This window comes from Hemitrygon akajei, chromosome 21 (assembly GCF_048418815.1).
Source record: "Hemitrygon akajei chromosome 21, sHemAka1.3, whole genome shotgun sequence".
Taxonomy (NCBI): domain Eukaryota; kingdom Metazoa; phylum Chordata; class Chondrichthyes; order Myliobatiformes; family Dasyatidae; genus Hemitrygon; species Hemitrygon akajei.
This window is the reverse complement of record NC_133144.1, coordinates 39,716,706-39,727,718: the sequence shown is the minus strand read 5'-3', so window position 1 is coordinate 39,727,718 and position 11,013 is coordinate 39,716,706. Positions and strand designations below refer to the sequence as shown.

At 40.1% G+C, this 11,013-nt stretch overlaps 1 protein-coding gene across 1 annotated transcript; it reads left to right on the top strand.

Moving 5' to 3' along the window:
- Nucleotides 1-1,024: 1,024 nt before the first annotated feature.
- On the top strand, nt 1,025-10,316 carry LOC140714250 (growth/differentiation factor 10-like). The gene is made up of 3 exons (XM_073025294.1): nt 1,025-1,620; nt 3,183-4,081; nt 8,310-10,316. The coding sequence occupies exons 1-3, from the start codon at nt 1,350-1,352 to the stop codon at nt 8,499-8,501; spliced, it is 1,362 nt and encodes a 453-aa protein (XP_072881395.1). The 5' UTR covers nt 1,025-1,349; the 3' UTR covers nt 8,502-10,316.
- The last annotated feature ends 697 nt before the right edge of the window (nt 10,317-11,013 follow it).

Genomic DNA, 11,013 nt, shown 5'->3' with positions numbered 1-11,013 from the left:
AACAAAACCATGAGCAGGAGATGGTAGATAGGCGCCAGATGTAGGAGCTGTAGGCTGAGTGCGCGCAGAGAATCTGACTCGGGGATTAAGTTCTGAAACTTAAAACTAGTTGGATAGATCTTTGGGGCATCTTTAACACTATTACAAGTTTGAACAGCTCATTGTATTAACGCCACAAATCCAGGGATGATAATTTTGCCCAACATGGAAATCAAAGAAATTAAAGTTGTTTTATCCACGACATTGCTAATTTTCCATCAATTTTGCTACCAAGCCTTTGGCTATATTGTCGGATTAGCTGTTCGAAGCCTCTTAGACAATCCTACTGTCTGAAAAACACTAAAAACAATTGGATGAAACGTTACTCATCCTTGTCACGCATTGTCACGTATCTCTGTCGGGCAAAATCTATGCTCAGTATCCTGATCAACCAGAGATTAAAATATTGTGGCAAAGTCAGGCTATGAAAATGAAAGCCGGTGCGGTGCCTTCGTATACAAGCTGGAAGTGCTACCGATGCGAGAAGCGGAGATGTTGCGCTATGACCGCTGTCGAATGTTTTGACAACCGAGCAACGTTCAATTTCAGATGGAAATTTTCCTTTGCTATCTTAAAGCGAAGTTGACACCTTGATAAGAATGTACTTGTTTACGGGAAATTGTTTCCTGTACCCCTGTGCCCTCTTTGATGGCACAAAATTAAACAGATGCATTTTCGAGGAAGCTCCCTACTTAATAACTATGTATTTTTCATAAAGCCATGTTCGGCCATGTAAATTGCGACGATGTAAGGAAGTTTTCGTCTCCTTAATCCTTCGGGTCGGCAGGCTTTCTCCCCTGGAGATTTAAAGGGACCGCTCGTCTCTAAAGGCTCCATCTCACTGCGCGAGTTAAGGGGGACATCCTCTCCAGGAACCTCGCGCACCTGCCTACCCATTGGCTGCCTTAAGGAGGTCCTTTCCTCTGATTGGCTTGAGGATGAATTTCGTCACCGATATCTTAACCTAAAAAAGTTTTTTGGGGGGAGAAAAGTTTCACATTTTCAGACGGCATCAAGAAGTATCGGGAGTTGCAACCCCAGTGACAACGGGCGTTAAGAAGGAGATAGTAGCTTCACCGAGTATCAGCACGAAATCTCTCTCTTTCTCACTCTCCCTCTCTCTCTCTCTCCGTCTGCGACTCCTCTCAACTGGCATCACAGGGCACCAGCAGTAACGTTGCAATAAGGCGATTGCAGCTCCAGTGCCCGATCCTGACCCTTTCATTCTCTCAGATACGAGAGGCGGCGTGAAAAAACAAACAGCGGCAGCATCGCCCAAGCCGGAGGTGGAGGGAGCTGTGATCAGCACCATGCCTTGTCTCTGGCCGGAGCGCGGCTTCCTGTTCCAGGTGCTCGCCTCTCTCGCCTTTGCCAGTGTCCGCGCGAGAAGTGAGGGCGCAGGAGATACTTCGCTCGGCGCCTCCAAGTTGCATCCGTCTCACCCCAGTCACATCTCGGCGCTGGGACGAGCCAGCCAGGACATGGTGGCTGTGCATATGTTCAAACTGTATGACAAGTACAACCGTGAGGGCAACCGGCCGAGAGACGGTAACACTGTCCGCAGCTTTAAAGCGACCGAGGGTAAGGAGAAATTCATCAGTCCATCAGGGGTGAAACTATCCCCTAATCATTGTGGTTGCTTTGGCTTTTAATAGATGCGGTTTGGGTTAACGTGAGAGATGCCCACTGTACATGGTCAAATTAAAGGGCAGTTCGAGCGTTGAGTGTTGTTGGTGAAAGCGGTTGAAAGGATCCCAGTGAACCAATAAAGTGCAGGTTAGGGTATCTTGATGTGAGTGCTTGTGTAGATGCGAGCGTTAAATGTAGCTACTGGCACCCAGTGTACAGGACCAGCACAGCGCCATCTGCACGGCCCTCCACGTCTCTCCGCCTTCTCACTGTGTTCCCCGGTCTCTTCGCACCTTACTGTCCCCCGAAAACCAATTTCAGTTTAAAACACCCCTAAAATTTCGCCAGACTTTTATCACGCGCCGCCTACCTTTCAGATTATTTCCTGGCAGGAAAATGGTCTCGCTGTGTTTTCCTTTAATAGTGGAAGAGAGAGAGTGGAGATGTGGGGAACTGTCACCCAACAGCCCAACGCTAGGGTCTGCCCATCTCTACCGAAATAAAACCATTTCCATTGTATTAAATCTTGCTCCTACTAATACTGGGGAAAGTGCTCGGATCTGTTACGTTTCTGCAATTAGATCACAAGAAACTATCACTGCCCAATCGTTCGCCTGAGCTAGAATACAAAAGTTAATGCCCAGAGGTCTGAAAGACTCGTCAGCTAAAGCCGTGCCCTCACTAAGCTCGAAAACAATACTCCTTTCATTTAACTATTGCCGCTTGTTTTACGAGTTCGCAGTCATTTAAATAGATTGCCCATAAAGTATTTTTTATCTCAAATATTTTGTTAAGGACCCATAAAGCAGGAATGAAAGGTGCCAAGCAAGTAAAAACGGAGGAGACACAGCAGATGAAATGTGAACCATTGTTTATTGAGTGACAATGTAAATGAATGTTTTCAGTTACGTACAAATGCAGATAACAGCAAGATATTTACACAGCTATTTCGATGCAATAAAAATCTCCAAAGCGAAAATAATGGACGTAGTGTTGGAAATTCTGACTTCAATTCATACGTGTTTTAGTGTATTTGGTTTAAATCATTCCATTCCTCTGGTGCTAATTCGGTAGTCCTGGAAACTACCGTACCGTGAAAAAAAATGTTCCGTGGAACCCACTCGATGTCAAAGCAAGGTCATATTCTAAAATGTAACTGAATTATACCCTCGCCTGGTTGAATATTAGGTCTGATAGTCGGAAAAGCCGCACACTCATATTAATATTCAGAAAATTGAACATCACGTTTAAATGCCTCGCCTTCTGTATGATATGAGGTGGAAGGCTTACTGTGTAGAATCATTTTTTAGTTAAATGTCCTGCAGAATTACTTTAAGGTTCTTTTTCAGAGTGAATCACACCCGCTTTCCTTAAATTGTCATATGTCCAAGTGCATAGCATTCGCGGCATTTTGTTTCCACAATTAGATGATCTTTAGTTATGAATTAAGACAACGCAAGCAGTTTCTCCAGGTATTTTGTGTGCTAACGTGGTCAACGTTCTTCTTTCCGCAGAGATCATTGATCATAAAATTCTCTACCATTTCAATCTGTCCTCCATCCAAGATTCCGAGTTGATTTTGGCGGCGACTTTTCACATTTTCACGCAGAAACGTTGGAGAAACAGGCCCATATTTTGCAAACGCTCCAAAGACTCCCCGTGCCCCTTCCTCCATCCTTACAAGGCGCACCCGGTCCACTTGACCTTCAGAAGCCGCTCCCCTACCTCACCTTTTGGGAAATTACTGGGGAACCTGAGCGTCACGCCCCACCGCCGGGGTACTTGGTGCCTGAACGACATTACTCACGTTGTAAAGGAAGCTAGAAGAGCAGACGGATTAATAGTCACCGCCCAAATGGACTCTGCAGACAAAATTCCCAACCCAACCCCATCCAGCAGTCTACCCTACATCTTGGTTTATGCAAACGATTTGGCCATTTCCGAGCCCAACAGTGTGGGGCTCACTCTGCAACGCTACGGGCCCTTCCCGCCCAGCGAGGAAGAGTCGACACAGTCTCCTAACGCCTCCCGGGACTCTCGAGTAAGAAGAGAAACCTACTTCTCCTCCCCCTCCCTCGAGAACAACGAGCTCCCCGAGGTAGAGTACCACCATTATAATAAGCACCATCTCTGGGGCGATACCTACCGCCCCCTCAAACCCAAGGTGCCTCGCAAGGAGAGGAGGAGAAAGGACCCCAATCACGGCGAGCAACTTGTCAGGTCGCAAGTCTTAAGTTTTGATGAGAAGACCATGCGGAAGGCGAGGAGACGGCAGTGGAACGAGCCGAGGACTTGTTCTCGGAGGTACCTGAAAGTAGATTTTGCCGATATTGGCTGGAGCGAATGGATTATATCCCCCAAGTCATTCGACGCCTTTTATTGCGCGGGGGCCTGTGTATTCCCAATGCCCAAGGTAAGATAACTAGATGCGGGTTGAGTTATGCGCGAAGTTTTCGGGGGGTTGCAGGCAGTCTGGTTCTAATTAACTTCTGCTTAACCACCCTGAGTGCTTCATAACCTCGAAAAAGTTAATTCGAGGGTATCATCCACACAACCCTCACTGTTCTTTTCTTTAGGTCGTCATAATGACCCAGTGATTTTACCGTGCCAAGTAACACAGAACGAGATGGATAACCTCCGTACACATATTTCTACACTTTTAAAGTTATTTTGACATGTATTTAAACTGAAATTCTAAGGAAATTACGTACTTCTTTAAAAGATCGCGCCATGCCTAATGAGATGCGGACTCCTAACAGTCTAAGAAAAACACTAAAGTCTTTATATTATACTCTCGGCTCCCTTTTCTACCTTTGAGCTCCAATTTTAAGAAATATCTGTGGAGACTTCCCACTGTAAATTAAGGAGGAAAGTCCATGTATAATCTAAATGAACGTTTCATAACTCGGAAACAGCTGAATATACATTTTCCTCACTTTCATATTCGTTAGGGAGTGTAGTGAGGAGGAGTCCCTATTTGAGTGAATCATTTAAAGGAAAACTATAATTTTCATTTTCTTCCATATGACGATGTGCACGTAGGTCTGTGTACCAGTAATTCTAGGACAATATAATTTAACAGCTTGTCTCTTCATTAGTGCAGGAATCTGCTGGGATCCTGTCACAAAGGTCAGGTAGATATGGTCCTTTTTAGATGCTCCATTTTTCTTGATGGTTGATGTCAGAGTGTGCTCTCTCCAGGTAATAAAAGAGGTCATGCCAGCTCCATAAAGAGTATCCCTGAGGTCAGAGAACTCTTTGGAGAATTAACTGGAAGACAACAAGGGAGGTTGTACCACTGTTTATGGAGAATAATACTCAGTACAGCCCACCTCTCCACAGGCTGAGCAGTGGGCTCCCTGGATCACTAAAGGCTATTTAAAAACATTGCAAAGAAAAACGCGAAGAATGTTTCCTATAAACTGTGTGTTTCAGAGTCTTCTTGAGGGTTGTTTGTTACTCAGTATCATGGGCAGAGTAGTACGATGGAACGGAGATGCCACTTGTAGTGAACTGTCACGTATTTGGTCTCTGGTCTCTGTACTGAAACGGAATCGCAAAGGAAGCCCGTACAGACTGCCTTGCCTGCTTTCCTCCTTTACCAACTACACACGTTGCATTAGGAGCCGCCTTGTAATTATTACTTCTGTTACAACTTGACACAGGGATGTCCTGTGCTGTTTATCCGGGTAGTCAAGAGAAGTCTGCCCCTAATTAATCCAAGTAAATGAATATTTCAATAACTTCACACCACCATAACATTTTGTTGGTGGGTCTCGGAGGCTGCAAAGAAAAGGCAGCTGTAAATAATTAAGGAAAAGCAATTAGTAAATAATTGTACTCAGCATGGACAATGTGGCATGCTGATGGAAACTATAATTAACAACATTTGTGCCAGGTTGAGAATATAAAACCCACTGTAGCAGGGCTCATTCCAAACATCATGTAGAACATACATAATTAAGAGTGGGCCATAATGGCAGAAGGGGTAATGCTAATAACCTCCCGCCACCTCACACTATCCATTAATGGCAAATGTATATGCACATGTGTATGTAAACATGGATCAACTTTATTCAGATACACTTGCATGTACTGTATTAGGAATTTGCTGTGGTCTGTTGGCGTGACATACAACAAAAACAACATTCAACAATTTAAAAAGAATAAACAATTATAAAAATAATGTTGGAGCTAGAGATATGGAATAAAATGTGCATAAATACATAAATAGCAGCATGTACAGTACTTACAATGTAAACAGCATTATAAAAATTGGTTTAAAGAGTTGAGGTAATAGATAGAGGGGTGGGAGGGGAGCTGACTAGAATCAGATTAACTGTCTGGGGGAAGAAACTTTTAAGATGATGTGAAGTTTTTGTTTTAATTGTCCTACTGCATTTTCTAAAAGGGAGCTTTTGGAAAAGGCAGTGAGAATTGTAATTTGTGCGTGCTTGACAGCCCCTCCAGAAGTAGTCAAATTTACATTCATGTATGTGGCCCTTCTTACAAGAGTAGGTGAGACAAGAACCAAGTTTGAATTTGTCTTATACCATTTACAGCAGTATTTAAGCTGCCCTGGGAGAAGGCAGGAGAATGGGGTTGAGAGGGAAAATAAATCAGGCATGGTTAAATGGTGGAGTAGACATAATTGGCTGAATAGCCTAATTCTGTTCATGTGTCAATGTTATGGTTAAAGGCATATAATATTTATAATCTCTCATTTAGTGACAATTAGAAACTTTTGCATTAATCAGAATATGGTACAAAAAGCCAAAGAAAAGTAATGATGCCTGTCATTAGAAAGTACAATAACTTATTCGGTATTTGCAGAATTTCCCTTTACAAGAAACCTCCAGGTTCTTATGGTGATTTAACACCTTATCTGTGAGGAAGCTTTGGTGTTGTACAAACTCCCAACACGAAGGCTGAGAAGCTCTCAGTGAGAAAGTTCTTTCTAAGGAGGAAACCTGCCATCCTTGCCCAAATTGGTTTAACAGTAACTATGGCCTCAGAACAATAAGGGTGGCTCTTAACAACCCTTTATTGTGACCTAGCAAGCAACTTCTCAAACTGCTCTGAATAACAGATTTAAGAAGGCAGTTGGTTCACTACCAACTTCTTAACACAACAGGGGATAAGCAGTGAACACCTACATTACCAGTGGTGCTACATCCAAAGGGACAATCTTCTACAAATATCAGAATCAGGTTTATTATCAGCTGCATGTGATGTGAAATTTGTTAACTTAGCAGCAGCAGTTCAATGCAATGCATAATTTAGCAGAGATAAAATAATAATAATAATGATAAAGTAATAATAAATAAACAAGTAAATCAATTATGTATATTAAATAGATTAAAATAGGTCAAGAAGCTGTTCCTGAATCGCTGAGAGTGTGCCTTCAGTATTTGCAAGCAAAGTTCAGCAGCCAGCAAAATACAGAGGAATAGCACCATAGGTATTATAAAAATAATAGACAAAGGATTTAATTTAAGGCCTGATGAAAGAGTGGAAGGATGTAGTCTTCTTGCTGCGGACAAAACTCTTTTATTTTGCGAAGCTGCAAATTAAATATTGAGGCCGCCCATTGCCTTGATTGGACACGGTTGTCTACATTGTTTCATGGGAATGAACACAGATGCATAACAAACACAGAATTACAAAGGAAGAATAAGGCCAGTCAATGTATATATCAATCAAATTATATAAAATAAAACTCACATAATAATGCAAAAGTATTTTCATCATCCATAATTGCTTCAGTGGAAATGTGAATATGCATTGTCTTTAAAAACTGCCCTCGTTAAAGAATTCAAGGATCTTAGTCATTTTGTGACAAGCACATTCTTTCTTTTTTACTCAGATGTAAATATGCATAAGGCATATTTAGATCCCTAGAACATTAAATGTTCTAGTACCTAAGGATTCTATTTTCTTTCAAAATCTTTTATAGGTATATCAGTAAACAAAATTAGCATTGTCCTTCCCTCAGCATGGCTATAATGCAGTAAAATATAATTTCATACAAAATATTCCATAATTTCTGAAAGCAATAATTGCCCTCAATAAGAATATAATTTATTTTTTACATCTGTCCATTGCTAATTAGCTGCTGATGTACCTGCCTTCTGTCATCATTGTGATGTACTGATGTACATTAATTTATTAATGCCTTCTTTAACTAACAGACCTAATCTATTTTTTAATAACTAAACAAGTGCAGGGAACAAAGATTATGAGTTATAGGCTTTCATGAGTGAAATTTGTAAATTGAATACCTCAGTCACATTGCCCAAAACTGATTTCTGGAAAAATTCAAAAATGAACTTTGGTATTAGTCATTTTATTTTATGACTGTATAATAACTCAGATTTAAATGGTTAAATGTGTGGTTTCAGTCATTCTTAGGAGGCACATCCCAGTTATAACTGTTTATTGAACATACTGGGATGCATAGAATTAGTCAAAATGCAATATTCTGAACATTTCTGTCTAGCACTGATTAATAAGATTAATTCTATCTGGGCAGTCTGTTGCAAAAGAGGATTATGAATGTGAATCCACAAACTTGAGACATAAATCAGTCTAGCTACTGCGAACAGGGACTTCGAGTAATTGATGAATTTATTTTGTCACAGGTGGTTCGCCCATCCAATCATGCAACGATCCAGAGCATTGTCAAGGCTGTTGGGATTATCCCCGGAATTCCGGAGCCCTGCTGTGTACCCGACAAAATGAACGCTTTGAGCGTTCTCTTCTTTGATGAGAACAAAAATGTGGTGTTAAAGGTGTACCCTAATATGTCAGTGGAGACCTGTGCCTGCAGATAGAAGCACAAAGATATAAAACATGAACTGCTAAATACAGCATGCTGTATTGCTACATCATGAATAAAAGCTGCATTGTGTCTCTTTCAAATTAAGAACTTGATACCAGTTCTGTCCCCTTTCCGCCTGCAAAGATCAACATGCTGTTTTATGGTGTTGAGTAGCAAAGTGTATTTGGGGTTAACACCAAATGTCAATATGTATAGAACACAGAAAACCCATGTATTCTGTTTACAGCACACAAATGCATCTATCATCAGATAAAGCAGTATTTGCTATTCCACAATATTCCTTTAATCTGAAAGTAACAGGACAGATTGAGGTACCTAAGATCTTTTGTGCTCTTATATGTAAATTAATAATAATACCAGCAATGGCAGTCTATTTAAATGTAGATTATACTATATTCCTGATCTTGGTGTATTGTGTGTCAGTTCAAATCTTTATTCGTCTTTTCACTTATTTAATATTTGTATTCCTGGTAGCAAGAAAATGTCTGTGCTTTTTTTTAAAGAGCGAAAGCAGTTAAATAATTGTAGGGCAGCTGCCAGAAGCATGTTGCTTTTTAATCTTAAATCCCAGCAATTAAAGCATTGACATAATTTTTTGAAAAGAGAAAGGCTATTGATTTTATGATAATCAAAAATTGTGATTAGCTGCCAACTTTTTGTAAATTGTAAAGAGAACATTAATTGCAAAATAGATCTTTTAAATTAACCTATATCTGATATATTACAGGCAATGTAAAATTAACTAAGCCCTGAAATATGTTACTAATTTTAATATCCACAAAATAAAAACTAATGAAACATTTGAGGGAAAATGCTGAAAATTTATTTAGACAATCTTCTATGAAGGTATTAAATTTTATACATTTTGTCTGGATTTGTTAACATTCTAACTTCAATGACAAATACAAAATGCTTTCTGGCCATATGTGATATTCAAAAGTAAAATATCCACAAACGTGTTTTCAGTAATGCATAAGTATGTGCCCACTGCCCAGAGCTTGCATTTAATAATCTGCAGTGTATGTTCAAAGTACTTGAGAAATTAAAAGTGAAATTGATATGAAATTGCATTTTGTCAGGATGTTATTCAACAAACCTATTCAGTATCCTGAAAATGTTGCTCCTATTAAAATTTATTTTTACTTCTAGGTATTATGTGTACCCTCACTTCTAAGATAATGTGCAGTTGGCTAGTTTTCAGGTTCTACAAATGTCTCTCTTCTGCTTAACCACAAGCATGGTTTAAGGTCAACTTGGTCCATGCTTTCCTTTTAGCTACCCCTTTTATTTGGCTATGAGAGATGACTTATGGATACACCATGTGAAGTCAGAGCTGCACAGTTTTATGCGATTTTGCTGCATATCTTTAAAATGTGTATATTATGGTCATTAGAGTCTTGGTGGAAATACAGCATTTTTTCTAGTGTTCATGATTTGCTTGCAGGCAGTCAAAGTAGCAGTATTACTTTTGTCCCCATTCCACCTGAAACTTTTACTGCAGTTAAAGCTGCACAACAGTCTCTGAGAATGAGCAGATCTAACATTACTATTGCAAAGTCGGCAGTTATTATACAAGAGATTCTGGTGAGAATTTATTATTAAGTTTTTTGTTTGGTGCTGTTACGCCGTGGCGAGTGTAGTGACTTCAGTATGTTTGAAACATGTCCCTCAAGGAGCTTCTCTGATTATTTGCCTTTGCTTGGCACGCGGTTTATTTTATGCATTGCTTAAGAAAACCGGAGCAATTCTGGCATTATGTTTCTTACTAATTCTGCAATAAATTTACTGAGAGTTCTATTTATATAAAGCCCTCTTGTTTTTTTTCATTTAAACTTGGACTTCATTTAATTGATCTTTTTTGGAATCTACACTCGGGCTAATCTTAGAATCAAATGTACGCAGTTGAAGCCGGCACTTTCTAAGGCCAGTCATGCTGTAATTCCTACAACTGCTACAAATTAGCTTCGGCTCTGGAATTTCATAGCTTAGAGTAGAAACTCCAATCTCTTTAACTTCTAATGTTGGAACTTTTGTCAGGAATCCAAGCTGTATCTTAAGCCACAGTGTGGCGCAGAATGGGTCAGTCTGACTCCCTACTGTCTACCTGTAGGCACCAATCACAACCTGTCCCAACTAAACAACAATGCCATTTCACTGTGTCAAGCCTGCAAACTTTCCTGTTTTACATGTAATTGGTAATTTCTAAAGGCTAAAAAGTTCCACAAAATTAAATTTGAAAATTTCGCAAAGTGAGGAGGGAAGATTAGAGCAACCTACAGAAAAATGTACTGATCACCCTAAACTATAACTGGATTTCAAACTCTTTTGTTTAAAACTTCCAGGTTTATGACTGGCATTAGGATGGCTCAAATGTATTCTGTCTAAAGCCAGTCTTGCTTTTGGCATTAAATATTTTTTTTATTTTATTCGCTAATTCGGCTTCACTTCTTCATGAGAGGCAGAGTCACCAACCACATCAGCATCTACTGCATAACACTAACTGC

Bases quoted from the DNA above. Each gene is read 5' to 3' on its own strand.
- LOC140714250 (XM_073025294.1), top strand. From the start codon at position 1,350: ATGCCTTGTCTCTGGCCGGAGCGCGGCTTCCTGTTCCAGGTGCTCGCC. The intron at 1,621-3,182 runs GTAAGGAGAAAT...TTCTTTCCGCAG, and splicing joins CAGCTTTAAAGCGACCGAGG to AGATCATTGATCATAAAATT. The intron at 4,082-8,309 runs GTAAGATAACTA...ATTTTGTCACAG, and splicing joins GTGTATTCCCAATGCCCAAG to GTGGTTCGCCCATCCAATCA.